The sequence below is a fragment of the Canis aureus genome, chromosome 5, assembly GCF_053574225.1.
Source record: "Canis aureus isolate CA01 chromosome 5, VMU_Caureus_v.1.0, whole genome shotgun sequence".
Taxonomy (NCBI): domain Eukaryota; kingdom Metazoa; phylum Chordata; class Mammalia; order Carnivora; family Canidae; genus Canis; species Canis aureus.
Window position 1 is genome coordinate 1,487,346 of NC_135615.1, and position 17,398 is coordinate 1,504,743.

At 41.3% G+C, this 17,398-nt stretch overlaps 1 protein-coding gene and 1 long non-coding RNA gene across 5 annotated transcripts in view; one reads left to right on the forward strand and one right to left on the reverse strand.

Annotated features, from left to right (window-relative positions):
* The window catches only part of LOC144313602 (uncharacterized), a 118,069-nt gene extending 109,912 nt beyond the window's left edge, over positions 1-8,157 (forward strand). Inside the window, exons 4-5 of the long non-coding RNA XR_013379195.1 lie at positions 5,611-5,734; positions 5,858-8,157. This is a non-coding gene — a long non-coding RNA (uncharacterized LOC144313602). The remainder of the gene's footprint in view (positions 1-5,610; positions 5,735-5,857) is intronic.
* The window catches only part of NRP1 (neuropilin 1), a 137,397-nt gene continuing 127,600 nt past the window's right edge, over positions 7,602-17,398 (reverse strand). For 2 of the 4 annotated variants that reach the window (XM_077896551.1, XM_077896549.1), the window contains exons 14-17: positions 15,747-16,021; positions 14,929-15,025; positions 12,633-12,683; positions 7,602-10,491 (exon numbers count right to left, since the gene is read on the reverse strand). In XM_077896551.1, coding sequence (XP_077752677.1) covers positions 10,202-10,491; positions 12,633-12,683; positions 14,929-15,025; positions 15,747-16,021 — 713 coding nt within the window. In that variant the 3' untranslated portion in view covers positions 7,602-10,201. The remainder of the gene's footprint in view (positions 10,492-12,632; positions 12,684-14,928; positions 15,026-15,746; positions 16,022-17,398) is intronic. The other 2 variants (XM_077896552.1, XM_077896550.1) reach the window with 1 other exon arrangement.

Sequence of the window (17,398 nt, forward strand, 5' to 3'; positions counted from 1 at the left end):
TATTTTCAATTCATCTCTGACTTGTATGAATTTTTTTTGTAAGTATACTACTTGTTTTTTTATTTTTTATTTTTGAGAGAGATAAACTGGATTATCTTTGTGCTGGATTGCCTTTTATTTTCCATTTAAAGTAGTGTTGATTAAATTGCTTTAATACATTTTTCTTTTTCATCTGTAGTTATCATAATTGTCTCAAACTTTGCCTTTCTATGTCAGCAATTCTATTTTCAATAGTATTTTGATGTTTCTTAAGTTATTTATTAAACCTGAAATACCACTATTTTGCTCCTTAATTTGTCTTAAGTTTGAAAGTCCCATTTCTGTCATTTTACATTTATGTTTATTATGTTCATGTTCTCTACATGAGCCCAAGTAATTGTGAGTAGATCTCTTTTGGCTCTTAATTTCTGTCTTCTTCTAGATTATGTTACTTGTTTATTTCATGATGTTTTCCTTTTTTCTGCTATTTGTTTTCCTGATGCCAGTGGGCTTCTTTGTATCTTATTTATGCCCGGGCCACTTGGCCTGGACCTTTCTTTTCCTGTGATATAGACTGGGTAATTGTTGGCTCTCTTCCCACTATATCTAACTTATAGTGTGAAGAAATGAGAAAGGAGGGGTCCCTGGGTGGCTCAGTCAGTTAAGTGTCTGACTTCAGCTCAGGTCACGATCTCTGGGTTCTGGAATCAAGCCCCACATTTGCACCTAGCTCCACACTCTGTGGGGAGCCTGCTTCTCCCTCTTCCTTTCCCTCTGCCCCTCCCCCTGCTCATGCTTTTTCTCTCTCTCTTTTAAATAAATAAATAAATAAATAAATAAATAAATAAATAAATAAATAAAATCTTAAGAAAGAAAATGAAGTGAGAAAGGAAGCAAGGTCACCTTGGTTGGTGTGCACTGTTTGTCAATACCTAGGCTCAGTACTGTCTTCTAAGAGTTTGTTTAAAGTTCTAAATTACATATCTAATCAGGTGTTAAATGTGATACTGATAGAGCTACAAGGGCCATAGCAGCAGTGATTTAAAGAACATAGAAATTTGTATTTCTCTTACTTACCTACTTGAGTGTGAACAGTCCCGGTTGGTGGTGCGGAGGTGGCAGCGGCTCTGTAGTGTCAGGGATTCTGAAGTTTTGTATCTCGTTGTCTGTCAAGCTTTCTGTGCATACAGTGGCGCTCAGCTCTTACAGGACACTCGCATTCAACCAGTGCAAGGGAAAAAGCAGAAGGAAAGGGCAGGACTTCTCTCTTTTCTAACACCATTAACCTGAGGTTTCAAGCATCTTTTCTTCTGTATGATTGGCTAGAAGATAGTCACATGGCCTCACTTTAGTCGTAAGGGGGGCTGGGAAATGTGCCCTTTCTTCTGGGCAGTAGTGGGTGCCAGTGAAATTTGGGAGTTCTATTATAAAAAGAAGAAATTGGAGAAGCAGCAGGCTCGGCCTCACCAAGTTTCCCTTCACCTAACAGTGGAGTATAGATCCTTATATTCTTGGGCTTCAGATGAGTTCCCCCATTCAGTGAGCTTCAGGGTACCCAACCCTCCCCAGCCCACCAGTTTTCCCTTTCTTTTGGGAAATAGATTCCAAAGTCATTTCCACTTCTCAGTTGAAAAAAGATAAAGAGGAGCACATTGGTTTACTTTGTTTGGCAAACTCCGTATTTGGCATTGTCAGTGAGGATCTTGGTTATGTCTTCCACTCACCTGAATGTGTTCCTCTGTGGGGAGAATCAGGTGAGGAGCCGGCTGTGTTGCATCCTCCTGCTGCTCCTGGCTGCTGTAGAGTTTTCTATTCATTTGGTTCCAGGTTTTGAATTTTACTGAAGTAGGTTTAAGTCATTATCATTTTTTAGTTGCTTTTCATGATTATTTTTGCTGATTTTGACTATTTTTAATCTTATTTTCATAGTGATCAAGAGAGGGAAAGTTTGTGATACAGTTTTTTAATTACAGTTTTTCTCTATTTTGTCTTTTACTATTAAATTCCCCTCCTTGTGTTCTCTCTCTCCCTCCCACCTTTTTTTTTTTTTAAGATTTATTTATTTATTTTAGAGAGAGCAGGGCAAGGGGAGGAGGGAGAGAGAATATTCAAGCAGACTCCCGCTGAGCAGCACAGCACCGATGTGGGGCTTGATCTCACAAATCGCAAGATCATGACCTGAGCCAAAAACAAGAATCAGACTCTTAATGAACTGAGCCATCTAGGGGACCCTCCTCCTTTTTGCTTTATGTTCTCCTCTCCCACCCAAACTTCCTAATCAATAGGTGAAACTATATCAAAGAGCTTATTTGTTATTTGGATACCAGAAAGAATATTTCTTACAGCTAATAGCAATTTAGGTGACTTAGTCCATAGAGGATTACAAATTGATCTAACAAAAATTATGCTTGACTCCAAAAATAAGATCCTTCTAGATGGAGGGCTTGAATCACAGGAGAAGATTTACAAAAAAGGTCTGATGATAATGGTTGGATCTGCTTTAAAGATATCACATATTCATTATGTGAGGCTGTTAAAACTATTTGCTATTTTAACTCAGAAGGTCCAGAGTCTATCTGGCTTATTTTCCATCTTTTTGGATTTCCTCAACTTTTCCATTCTGCAAGTATACTGTTTTTCCTAGCTGTACCACAGTTTTACTATTTTGAGAGAGGAGAAAAATACTAGCTTATGCTTCATCTCTCTTTTTGGGAACGGGAAGCAGGCACAAAGCTAGGTTTTCACAGATCTTTCAGGAATCCCTTAGGCAATATCACTCAGGAGGATGTTTGCTTCCCTAACTGATCCAGCAGGTGGCCCGGTTGTGTTCCCCAAATTCAACTCTAGTATTGCCATCCCACAGAGCTAAACTGCTATGCCATCTTCAACAGGATTTCAAGGAAACCCCTCTTCCCATGGTTGTTAGGAGATGGGCGGCTATGAGACTGTGGGCAATTTCTTACTTGATAAATCTTATGTGACGATGATGTAGCCATTGGATAGAAATTAAGAAACAGAGAAATTTAGGCATGAGGATTGCTTGTCTCTATGCAAGAGATAAATATTGGAGGAGTTCCATAACAAGCAGGGGGTGAAAAAAATTTCTTTTAAGAAAAAGATTGTGGTACATCAACCCTCCAAGTTCTTGCTCCAGAAGAATCTCATGGTAGGCTAAGCCTGTCCCTAACTTTGTGGCTTCATGTCTCATTTCTAGCAAAATTCTCTTATCTATGCTGCTCACCGTGGCTTCTTTATTCAACAAATATTGATCACTGCCCTCATGGAATTTGGATTCCTAGTGTGGATGGATAATAACATACATAAAGTATATTCTAAGGTGAAAAATTCTACGGAAAGAAATATAATAGGGAATGGAGATGGGAACTGCAGTGGAGAAGGCTAGGTAGAGCTATGGGTATTGTTTGCTTTCTTTTCTTATGCTTTGGCTGCATATGGACAAAAACCTTTCCCTGTTTCCTATTTGGATAGTTGAGATGTATAGGGACTTTAAAAATTACTAAATAGTACTAAAATGACTAAATGACTAAATATTACAGGAAAATCAAATAGAAATACACAGAACACATGAAAAATATAAAAGTTGGCTCCCTAAACTCGCAGAGACCTTACACATATTGCCATATTGTCCTTATTCTCTGGACCCAATAGTTCAAAACAATCCCATAGACCCTTCGCCCAGTCTCCTTATTCCTGTCTCCTCACCTGCCTCCACACAGAGGATGCCCCCTCCTAATCCAACATTCAGGAGTCTCATCTTCGATATAAGGCATCTTATCTCATGCGACTGCTCACCCTTGATTATTTCTCTCCCCAAGGTTTCTGGTCCAAGAGACCTCACTTCCTCAGGAGGCAAGTGTAGTGAATAGCCTTAGCTGCCTTCTACAGTAGGAGGGTGGCTTTGCCCTTGCAAGTTGTGACAGACACACTTCCTGCTTAAGTATACATCGCACCCCCATTTTTGTCAGAGCCTTTAAAATTAGGGCCGCGTGTCAATTTCAGGCTGTAGCATGTAAGAGACAGTAAACAAATTCCTAGTCCTCTTTTGCGCGGAGACTAGAAGCCACATGTTCTGTTTGGTGTTGCAGGAAGAGGCTAACAGCCCTGATCTCTGAGTCACTGCTTGAAACAGAAGAGTCCCGCAGAGCTACCTGATTCAGAGTAGCCTTTGCATGAATAAAATACATAACTTTATGTGTTGAGCCAGTAATATTTGGGAATTGATTTCTTACCACTGCATAGCCTTGCCTAAGCTAACACCTGGCCCAACGGTAAAATAAGACCACAGTTCTATACGTTCCAGAGCATTCCTATAACTTTTGACCATGGTAACAAGAAGACTTTTCCTTTAACTGAGGAGGCCTTTTAGAGTCTCATTTAGAATGTTGGACGGGTCTTGGAAATGTCACTTACTAACTAGTTGTGTAACATTAATTATATTTCTCAATATCTGTAGACTGCAGTTTTGGAGACTTAAATTAAAATAATGTCGTTTTAAGGATGAATTGAGGCATCTAGTAAAGTTAGATACACAGTAAACATTCAGGAAACTGTAGTGGTTATGATGATAAGGAGTTGGGAAATGTATGCAAAGGAGATGCAGCCATATGCTCGCTCATTAGTCGAAGCAAACGTATCTGATGTCATAGCTGTGTACTCTTAGGGAACAGAGAAAAGACAACTGGTGCCACTTCCTGGACCTCTCCACCCACCCAAACTTCTTAATAAATAAGTGAAACTATATCAAAGGGCTGATTTGTTATTTGGATACCAGAAAGAGTATTTCTTCTTACAACTAATAGCAATTTAGGTGACTTAAATACATAGAGGATTACAAGTTGATCCATAAGAATTACACTTGACTCCAAAAACAAGATCTTAATGACAGGGTGGGGACATGTCCAAATCACTGAGAGGAGCATCACAGGGAACCAGGGCCTGCTTTCCATCTGGGCAAGTCGTCTCATTCATGCAGCACAAGGGTGAGACTCAGTATTCTTCACAGGACAGCAGGTTCCTTCCCAATGCAACACTTTGCCGGAGGAAGCGACTTTCCAACTCCATTAACAGGGCAGCGACAAGAATGTATCAGCTCTCCATGTCACACATTTCTTGAACTCCTATATCGTAATAGTACCATTCCATTTAGCTGTACAGATGAGAGACAATTTTTCTATGACCCTCCCCAGGAGTCACCGTTTGACAACAAGTCTCTATTACCTGTAACAAAGAGCTTACAGAACAAGATGAGAAATCATCAAAGAAAGATTCAATAGGATTCAGTCGAGTTTTACCATCCAGGATTTCAACATCTTTCTAAACTAGTAAACTGTGTGTGTTGGATAAATAAGGCAATTTCTTTTGGATGGGAGGACTTGGCTTTTCACAAACCGGTCCTTCTTTTTCTCCCTGACCACACTCTGATGAAAAACAGAGCATGCGCTGTGCTCTGTAGTTCTTTAAAATTTTTGCCCAGCAAAACACTTGATCAGCACTATTTCTTCACCCTCAGGAAAGCCCATGTGTAGATCCCTCCCAAGGATTCAGGCACATGGCCACAAAGTGCTTCTGAGTTGGACTTCCCATTTGCTAATTTTACTTTCTGTTTTCCAGGCTGCATCATGCCCAGGCTCTTCTGGAAGGTGCTTCATGAAACTTGCAAGGATGTTTTCCCCATCTTTGAGGGGTTCAAAATCATCATTGGAAGTAAAGCATGCTCTCACACACCTGGCTCATGGTAAGTACTGACTATGTTGGCACTTCTCAAACCTGAATGGATGGGAATGCAGGTCATCTGGGGTTACTGTTAAAATGTCTCAGTGTGTCTGGGGTAGGGCCTGAGCTTCTGTATTTCTGACAGGTGTCCAGATGATGCGGCTATTGTAGGCAGATCCTTGGGCTCTACTTTGAGGAGCAAGGTCCTACGTGAGCACCTTGCAAGACATGCAGGGCTGTGAGGTGGTAGAAGCAATGGAAGGGGAAATGAGATCAGATACATACTGAACTCAGCACTCAACCGCCCTGAACTTTGGATTCCTCACAGAGCTGCTGTGAGAATAGCCAATGCTCTCAGTAAAAAGACGTGCCATGACATCAACATAGAAGATTCTCGTGAAGTGGAGTTTACACCTTTCCTCCTAAGATGTTAAGATCATTTCACTGGACCTTTAGTGCTAACATGTTACATGCATGTGATAATCAGATGTTCTTATTTGTATCATCTTGCAATGTTTCTTTGGGACAGTTTTTTTTTTTTGTTTTGTTTTTTAAAGGTTATTAGTCTGGTCTTCCCTGCTTTTGGTGCTTGGTTCTACTTACTTGTAGGCTCCTTTCACTCCCTTTCTCAACCCCCAAGTCGAAAATCTGGTAAAGATCCCTTAGTGGATACAATTTAGGGAAATGGAGCTAAATCTTAGCAGAACTGCTTTTTAATGCCACACAACAGCTATAATTACCATTGGGGAAGCAGAAACATTATGGAATGTTACAAAATTCATTTGATTTGCAAAAAGACCTAGTGCAATTCAGCCTGAGTGGCTATTAACGAGTTATTAGGGAAGACAGGAGATAGAACAATAAATAATTTTCATGCTTTAAGTTAAATGTTTCAACCCTCATGACACATTTGATTCCTGACTTTGGGAAGTATTATTGTACAGTGATGTAGCTCATTTAATCCAGTAAGAAGAACGGAGCCTAGCAGCTAACCAGGGGTGGCAGAGGGGTGAAACGCACATAGGCTTAAGGCCTTCTCAAACAATGAAATGGAGATCATATTACTGGAAGGCCCTTCGAATTTTTCAGAAAGCATCTCTAGATTAATTAATCTCTATATTAATCAGAATTAATGGATAAGAAAATCCATGTTTTCTGGAAACATCCTTGAAGATAGGTAGAATTTAACTTCAGTGATTACCCAGCTCTGTCTCCTTCTGACTCTTCTGCCTAAGCAGAGAGTCCTAAAAATCCCCTCAATAGGGAAAATATCCCATTCTTGGATAAATCTGGGGAGATGCATAAGGCAAAAACATGCAGAGAGAAGCAGTAATATTGATTCACTACAGAGCTGTGCAGAGCAGCTCACTTTCCAACAAGTCCTGTGCTTTTACATTTCTTTGCAATCAGAGGACAGTAAAGAAAGAATTATTGGTCTGTGGAGAGTGGGGCTTAGTGTAGGCCAATTTTGTTGGAGCAAGTTTTAAAAAGGGCCCTACTCACCGTGCGTTGGCTTAACACTTCTGTTTCTTTGTTGTTGCTGTTATTATTATTATTACTGTTACTATTATTTTTGTCCCAGATGGAATAGAAATTGTCCCAAGAATTACCAAACAGCCAGTTGCAATTGCCATGCTCATCTTTGCCCTACACCTACATTTAGCTCAGGCACCACATAAACGCTGTCAGTTTATTACTTATTTCATACTGACAGTGTCTGATTTGCGTTGATAGTCTACTTTCAGGATATGTCTTCTTAATCTTCTCTCCTTATTATGATATACTTTTTCAAAAAGAACTTAAAAAAAATCTTGAAAGTTATCCGATGCTATAATACCAATTTCTTTAACAATAACAAAGCTAATAGAATAAAAGCCATCAGGTGTGGGTATTTTATGAAAATGTTTAATTCAACTGTCTCTTTGGAATGTAGTAGTCATAGTTTGGGATTGAAGTTACAGTTCAGTTCTATGTGATTTTTATGCTACTCAGTGTCTGAGAATACAAATGTCATTTAAAGTTAAGGCTTCGCTGTTCATTTTGAAACAACAATTTACAAGTGTCATATTGTCATAGAAAATAAAAATTTCTGTAAAAAAAATTTGCACAAAATTTTATGATGGTACAAAACATGAAGCAATCATATACCAGTAAAATGAAAACATTTTACTACAGAAAGTCTTATAGATTTCAATAAAGAAAAAATATGTTATTTTACACCTTTAAAAATTACGAAACAATCTAAAACTATATAAACTGAACATTTTGTAACACTGCCTTTACAAATTAATAACTTTATAAACATATAATTTTTAAATATATTTATCAGTGCAAGATACTTTAAAATTTAAAGTTGCAGTATCATTTTTCCTTGGCTAAGGACAACTCTAAGTGTGTTGCCTTAAAGAAAAAAATCAGGTCTTACTTAGTGCTTTCATCCTGGTACGATTCTAACAACTAAATGAATGTCTCTGGGGATAAAAATCTATTCTTTTTTCATAGTGATCCATACTTTCCTGGAAACAAAGGGCATCCTATAATCCAATTAAACCAAGATGAATGGACTGACCCACCCATGATGCAAATGTGACTCTCAAGAATGTATCTGAACGGGACCCATAGCAATGTAGGAAGGGAGGAAACTCTAAAAGTTCTTCTGTCCACCATGGTCTGATATGAACATACTGAAAACAACCACAGCTTCTTTGGATTAATTCACACGCTGCCTGATAAGACATTTATGGCTCTGTGCTGTTGTCCGAGGCTTCCATCTTAGGCCAACAGCAGGCTTTTCCTTTGTGAGCCATTGCAAGGTTCTAGATGCATTCAGTCAAGTCTCTATTCATTCAGGGTTGCTCCTAAATGGATGCTTTTAAAGATTTGTTTTGACTCTACTCGTTTTCTTTCCCTGTCTTATCTTAGAATACTTCACCCCAGGCACCAGGATTTATAGTCACTTTCTTAAATTAACTGTTCTTTCTTCCACTTCCCTTGTCTGATTCAATAGCAAAACAAGAAGGTTCTCAGGGGTCATTTTTGTATATCTGGGTGTAAAAATCACATAGTTTTGGATATTTGGAGAACTGTACTCAGTCCTTCCTTGGGGTGTCACTTGAAAGCCAATTAGTATTACCTCTTCCCTCAGCTTATCACTCTTTCTATTAAATGCACACATTCTGTCACAGATCATTTTGATTGGAGCAGACAAGTGGCTTAAGGAAAAAAGATACTGTCACTTTAACCAGTTAACAAGAAAACCAAAGTTAGACTTTGGAGGGCAAAGTTAGGAATTTCCCTTATTTATTTACTTTTAAACATAAAGTCTAGCAAAATTGTTTGCCACTGCCAGCAGGTTAAAGCTGCAAGTTTCTTTTCTGGACAATGGCAAATGCTTAAGTTCTAAGAGAGAGAAAAGACAGAGAGAGAGAGAGAGAGAGAGAGAGGAGAGAAAGAGTTTACATTTGAAAATACATTCCATATGAAAGACCAATAAGAGAGAATATTGCAGCTTTATACAAAAGGGTCAAGAGACATGAAATTGAACTACAGAAAAAGCAGAGCAATTAAGCACATTGCCAAATCTTCGGAGCCCTTGCCTTCCCGGGGGCTGACATCTCACACTAAAATATACTTTCTTCTTAGTCAGTGGGCCACCAGGGTTTGACTAAAGAGTAGGGCTTTCACCAGTGGGAAACAGAGCGGGTTGTTAATGTAACACGATGAGAACCAGTACAAACAAAAAGGCACTTGAGAGGACATAGACTAGCCAGTGCCAAGGAGTTTTCGTTGCGGTTGTCGGCAGCACACCCGGTTGCCAGCAGTGTTTGGTGAGGGCACAGTTTCCTGTATGGAGTTCACAAGCACGAGGTTTAGTACAACACTGGAGAACATCGAGAGAATCTGACGGTATTGCTTTGTAAACAGCGCTGACACACTATACCAGTACTGAGGGTCTACGGTACTTTAACATAAAACATCCTAATCCTTCTCTGCCTATGCACGACGTGGGCAATTATACAACAGGTGCAGCTTCAGGAGTCCACTGAAGTGCAGTTATTCTAATATTTTCTGGGCACTGGGCTACAGATAGCACGTCCGTCAAAAGGGCCCCACTGAACACACTTGGCGCCAGCATCTTGGATTTCACACAGTTTCCGAAGAAAAGAATCCATAAGGGGAAGAGGAGAGAGAAGGGGAGGGACAGTCGAAACGAATCAGTAAGTCATTCATACTTGGTCTCAACACCAGCATTTGATTATTCAAATTAAACCAACAGAAAAAAAGCTGACTGTACATGATTCTGATCGTTAACACAGCTCACTCGTTCATATCTGTCGGCCGTACTCATCGAAGCTCCTGAGAAAAGCCTGGCTCAGCGTCATCAACGCACTTCCCAGCCTGTACAGTGAGAGAGACCAACAGCTCCCCAGCACGCTCAAGTCATGTCCTTCCGCTTCCGTCCTCCACTCGTCGTTGCACCTGTCCGCCCTCAGGCCTCCGAGTAAGTACTCTGTGTGTTCAGTTTGTCTTTTTTCAACTTGACGCCATCCACGAGTTCAAAGTTATAGTTCTCCAGGGCAGACAGGTTTCTTTCTGACATCCCGTTGTGCCAACAGGCACAGTAGAGCACGACCCCGCACACGGCACCCAGGAGGACACCCAGGGCGCTCATGGCTATGATGGTAATAAGGATGGGATCCAAGGTCTTCAACACATTGCCCGGCTTCCTGGAGATGTTCTCATCACCTTCTCCCGTGCCTTCATAGCCGGGGGTGCTCCCTAGGGGAAGAACAAAATTGGCCCCGTGAGCACTGCCAACATACCAGGTGAAAGCAGATGGAAGATTAGAGAAAGAGGAGAGAAAAGGCAAATCACACGTTCCAGTTTTGCCTGTCCTCCCTCTCGAGCCTGCGGGGGATTTCTGAAGAGAGGTTTGGCTCCCCGTCACCAGGAGACACCAAGATTGATGTTTTTGGCTCATTATGAATTGAGACGTGGGAGGGGAGAGTCGTGGGGAGTTGAGGCTGCGATTCTGGGACATAGCTTAGCACGCGGAAGCAATGGATTCTGGGCCAACAGTGAGGCCTGGGTTCTAATCTAATTCAGATTTCATGCAGCCGGCTGGCTGCGCTAGATTGCAATCTGTGCTTATAGTCCCTGGCCAGGTCACTAAGCTTTGCAAAATGCTTAGTCACACGTTCATCCAGTGGGATGGGGAGGTGGGATTTAACCATGCCCTGTGCATTTGCCTGATCCCAAAACCAGGCACAAGGAAAGGCTCCAAGCTGCCCTTCATGTGGCGCTGCCTCCGGTGTGCCTGGGCGCGGTTCACGCAGGTGTTTGCTCCCCCACAGGCAAAATCTTCAAATCAAACAGATTTCCCCCCGAAGCCCACTGTGGTTTCACTCAAGAAGGACAGATCTTTCAGAACAAAGCAGATGCTTGCTGCTGACATTTAAAATGGGTTACGGCTCAAAGCTAGAGACTGTGTCTGTGTTGTGCTGAATAGAACACATTTAATAATCAGCATCTTTGCAGCCTCGGTGGTTTCACTGGAGACAGTCACGCTGCTCTGCAGTTCAGTCACTGGGGAAATGTTTTCTTTACAGTGGAACATGAGAAATTATTAACATGGGAGCTTTGAGTCTAATTACGTGGTACTAGAAATGAGACTAAAATGTTAATGCACAACATGCATAGTGTTTACTTAATGGTGTTCAGATCAACAAAGATTCCAATCAAGGAAAACTAAAAATATGAGATGCAAGTCCCTAAACAGGGGAAAACAAGCCTGGGGGCATATTAATATTCTCTCCCTTTAAACATTGTTTTGAAACAACCTCCAGTAAAGTTTACATCTTGGTGTGGGCTGTGTAACTAAGCTAAGTGAGCCCGTGCTAATGTTATTATCAGCCTAGTGTAATGCCACATTTATCTGTCTCTATCAAGTCCAGGACTCACTACATTGGACTCACTACTACCTGCTTTTTTTACAGGTGCTCATGCTCATGGGCAGGACACAGAACTGCTGGTGGCAGCTATGAGTGATGTTGGGGCAAATGTCCAACTCCATAACTGCTGGCTGGGAGGTGTGGAAGCTTCTAGAAATAAAATAATGTCAGGCGAGGCCCAACTCTGATCAAATGTCCTGTATCTGACCACAAATTCGTCGAGGAAAATACACATTTTCAGATTAACTGGTGTAAAGTCTGAGGCTATCACCCAAATAACTGTGCTACTTAAGGCAAGTCACTGCTTGGAGCCTCCTCCTTACCAGCTAAATGGGGCTCAATATGCCTCAGAGAGCAGACAACATAACATATTACAGTGCCTGGAACATACTAGCTTCTCCATGAAACCTTACCATCATCATCCTCATCACTGCCTTCATTATCATAAAGTCAGAGTTCCCATGTAGAGGAGGAGGGGAACAGATGGGTCAAACACAACAGCCTACCATAAAAATTGGGCTTCCGTCCTCAAAGATCATATTGGGATGGCAACCAGACAAGAATTTAGGTGGGTTTCAAATTACTGTATGAAAATCAGGGTCGGTCTTTGGGTAAGCTCTGGTCTTCACTGGTTCCCTATTTCCATAGTAGTACAGTGAGAGTGTTTCACCTGATTGCCCTCCAGGTCCTCCTCCAGCACAGACAGGGCAGGGCCAGGGCCAGTGTAACTCCCCAGGGCTCAGCTGCTCACACAAGCGGGACCTGCCATGGTGTTCCCCTAGACCTTCTGGCAACTTAGAAGAGGGATCTCTGTGACAATGGCCCAATGCACAGCACCGAGGGCAGAGATGTTTATTCTGTTTGAACTGCTTTCATCTACCAGTGCACTAGAGTTCCAGAAAGTTGTTTAATAAATATCCTGAAAGCCATAGTAATTTTTTAAAAAATTGGTCAACAAGGTAAACCTACCTGTTTCATCAATTTTATTTTCTGGGTTCCTTTTATCCAGGTCTGATGGTTCTGACAAGTCAAACAAAATTGAAAGAGATATTTGAACTGCCAACAAAATCCAATACACACAAACTACATAAACCCTGACACACTCGCACACGTACACACACATTCACACACTCGCACTATTGGTTCTGCTGGATTTTCTTGGGAGTTTTTTAACACAATCCAACCCCACCACATAACTGCAGAAAAACGGGGAGATGGTGTCCAGACTGTGAAATTGGTGTCACATCAAAATCCAGCAAACACTGCTGTTAGCAGAATGTGTGGTTTTAGGAGAAGAGTGGAATGAAATAGTTCTGGCATCTGGAGTATGGGGGAAAGCTGATGGAAACAGGAAACAGTAGTGGGGTTGAGTGCATGGCTACCATCCTGTGCTTTTGTAGATAACTTCTTCTTAAATTGGGAGAAGGTTAGTTTGTTTTCCCAAATAGTATTTACAAGCTCTTTAAGGCAAGAGACTGTGTTCTATGTCTTACCCTCCCCCTCAAGATAACAATAATGAAATAATAACTATAATAATAAAATCAAATAAATAAAATCTCTGGAAGAAGCGGAATCCCAGCAGCCCATGTGGTTTTGAGTAGAGGGCAGAGAGTTTCGAGTACTTTATTCACTGCTATATTCCCAACATTTATACCAGTGTCCAGAACAGAGAAGTTGCCTCCATGAATATTTGTTGCATAAATGTGCAACTGATAACTGATAAATGGTTGATGGTCTCATAGCATCCGTGGCTAAATATATAAGAATACATATTTGATGAGTAAATACAGAGTTATCTTAGGCATCTTTTGACTGGGACTGCAACATAGAGTATTTTGATGGTGCTTTAGTTGTGACTTGCTGAGTACAATGCCCAGCAGCAACTACAGCCATGTGGACCAGTCCCATGAAAGGAAAAGGCTCATAGAATTGCCCTGTCCCCCTGTATCTTCACTGGAGCACTTGGATGTTGCTTTGCATACAGTGCGCAGTGCAGTTAAAACTTGGTGAGTGGAATTAAACTTTATTCCTTTGTTTTAGTTTATGGGGTTTGCTCTCACATTCCAAACACTTCATTTTCATCTTGTAATAGAAAGCGACAGTATTACATGTACCGTGTAACTACATGAAATACATACGTTAACAACAGTGTAGGCTTGGATGTGGGCAATTTGTAGAGTAATCACAACTGACAAATTAAGTGTTATTGTTTCCTGCAAAGATCTGCTAAGTAGCATGGCATTAAATAAGTTTCCTTACACAGTACGAAGAAGCAGATTCACTGCTCTTTCCCCCAATTTCTTTAATAGATCATATCAAATTATTGCCACTTTAGGATTACATATATTCAATATATTGTATAATAAAAGCTTTGTAAATTAGTGAAATGACCAAAAACCCATTATAGCCAACAGATCTCCTTTTTCTTAAATTTGTCCAATAGGCTTATTCCATTTTGTGATAATTAACATCGTATTATATGATATATAGCAAAAGTTGAAGTGTAGCAAATGGAGCTTAAGACTAATTACTGTGCTATTACATTGCCATTAGTGATGCTATTTATAATTATACATCAAGAACCAGGGAATACGAATTGGTTTTCAACATCAACTTGCATCCATATATACTCGGCCAATAGAAACCATAAACTCTGTAATGCTATGCAAAGTCTCAAAATTTCATTTATTCTGTTGAGGCATTTCAACTACTTTTAGAGTCAGAAACATCTACTTATTTGTAGTAAAGCAAAGAATTGTGGCTTCTATGATTCATTAACAATGTAATCTTAATTAAGTTCACTGTGCTCAAAATTTGTAAAGGCCTGCTGTTTTGTTTATATGCCCAGATATTTGGAATTATCCAGATGTCTGAGTTTTTCCAGTTTTCATCAAATGTTTTGGCATGTTATGCATAGCCTGTAAACTCTGAGTCTTTCTCCTTCTTCTTGTTTTTTTTTTTTTTTTCTTTTCTTTTCTTTTTCGAGTCTTTTTTCTTAGCTATGGTTTTTGGGTTGATTCCACATTATTTACATGGTTTTGCAGGTACCAATCAGACACCAAATGAACTAGGTTAGAGAATGGAGTAGCTAAAGGCAAACTGACCTGGTTTTATGGCGTGTTGTACCAAAGTATGCATTTCATATGATGTGCTTAGAACCCACATTGAAATTCTAAGTTTAAATGAGCAAGACAAAAACCCTCGCATGAAAATCTTAATGCCCTGAGCAAGCCTGGCACTGGCTTATACAGTAGTTCATACTCACTTGCACAGTCCTCTTGGGAAATGTGGTTGTTAATACTAATGTCATCCACTGCAATCCCACCAAGATTTCCTTTCCCGATTTCGCCTTCAAAAATCACCTAACAAAATGAGATAATTTTTACGGTACTGAAATGTTTGGTCCCGAATAGCAGTGTTTACAAATGCTTGTTCAGTTCAATCTATGGCACATAAATTAAAATCATGAGATTTCATCTAAGCACTCGTTTTGCTCATCAATCTGTGTTAACTGCCTGGTGAGGGGATCCCTGTGTGGCTCAGCGGTTTAGCGCCTGCCTTTGGCCCAGGGTGCGATCCTGGAGTCCCAGGATCGAGTCCCGTGTCGGGCTCTCGGCATGGAGCCTGCTTCTCCCTCTGCCTGTGTCTCTGCCTCTCTCTCTCTCTCTCTGTCTATCATAAATAAATAAATAAATCTTAAAAAAAAAAAAAAACTGCCTGGTGATGGCATAAAACTTCTCCTAACACTCTCATTTTATAATCCAAAATTTAAAACCAGAGGGAGCAGCCAATAAAAGGAATGTTCATTGTGACAACCCAGAAATAGATTATAAAGTAGCATTCTCCCCTCTTTCACAGCAAATTGGTTCTATTCCTATAATCTTGGAGATGGAACTATGCTGCTGAGAGTATCATCAGCTCAGTATCATGACCGCAGCAAAATCCCAGACTTGGGAGGCACCTGAAATAATCATTGGAATAATTCCCATGTCTCATTTACGTAATCTTCAAAATACTATCCCCTTCCCCCTGAAAGAGCTGCCCTCCTCTGGGGTGGCAGGGGTGGTGGAGGAGACCACACACCTGATAGAGCTTCAGAGACTTGTGGAGCAGGACCCGCCCTTCCTTCCAGTGGTCTCCTTGGTGTCCGATGGCCATCCAGACTAACTGGTCATACTCTTCTGGCTTCTGGTAGTGCAGCTTCACCCTCAGTGTGCCCACGTGTGAGCCAGACATGTGATACCAGAAGGTCATGCAGTGGGCCGAGTTCTGGGAATAAACCACGGGGCTCACCAGACGAGCCACTTTGCCTTTCTGGTTTTCGTCTGCTTGGGAATAGATGAAGTTGCCATCACCTGCTGTGACAAAAAACCAGATTAGGGGGAGTGGCCACATTTACAACTCCATCGTCCCTTCTTTCAATTTCCAAGACTCAATTTTGCTCTCCTGGGCTGAGCACCAGGAACCCAAATAAGCGGTGGGAAGGGAAGGGTGTGCAGTTGTTGGGGACCTCTTTGGCACCGAAGGCTGCACCCCGAGCCTCTGGAGCCGGTGTTTGATTGGGAGAAGGCTGCAAGGCAGTATTCATTCAGACACTATGGTTGTGATGTGGAATGCACTGTCACATGGACAGGGGCTACGGCCCCACCTGGCCTCTGCGTCATTGCAAGCACATTGAAAGCAGAGGGCAGACCTGTTTTCGTGCAACTTTAAAATCGTTTCAGCAGCACTGATACGAACACAGACATTACATGGAATAATTTAGATGTGTTCTTATTTATCATCTCAGCTGAGTGATGATACTAGAATTGCTTGATAATAATCGATTTGCAGTTTTCCCAAATAATCTAGTGATCTTCTTTTTCCCACAAATTCAGATGACTTTTCCCTAGTTTATTTTAACGGCTTACAAATTCCTTAGATGCACCTGAGAGTTTGAATTTCAGCTGCAAGTCCCGCTCCTGTCTGATGTGGGCTTCTGGTTCAAGGAGAGGCAAGGTTGCATTTTTGAGGCTTATTAGGATGTGCCATTTTGGCAACGTAGATACTTGCCGAGCTGCAAGGACTTACTCTTGGCTTTGCTTTTAATTACCCCCAGTGGGAACATTTCCTCCTGCCACCACCTGGTCTACACACACAACTCATGTTTCACTGTTTGCTCTGCAAATAGAAATATCGACTCTAACGTCTCACCTGATGTAAGTGTGAATCTGATGCTTGGGCCTCAGTGGGCAGCAGGATGTTTTGTTTGCTGCCCAAGGGGTTTGAGTGTTTGTGAGATAGTCTTTCACTGTGCACATGTGGGCACATCCTGTGTCTTCTGGCCTGTGTCAACAGTGTGCTGGTGGAAGTGGATGGGTCAGCGGGCAGCTTGTTACTCTCACCTGGCTGCTTACGTGAGATTGCACCAAAACCCTCTTAAGAAAACCGACAGATGGAATAATAAAAGGAGGGTGGAAATAAAATCCACAGCTGCAGCAGCATGGCTGACGCTCTTTATGGAGCACCCACGCAATGACCGCGCAGATGCTGTTGCTCTTGGGGTTTGTTTTCTCCTGCTACTTTACCAAGTGGTGGTTCCCCATCCGTGTGACAGTGCCATCTCACCGGGGTGAGTAGGGTCTCAGCCCACAGAGAGGCATGGGTGAAAAAGGCACCCATCTTGCGTCTGTGACCAATATCCCCATTCTTAGAGAAAAACACTGAAGTTAGAGATGCTGCCGAGGAGAAGCACA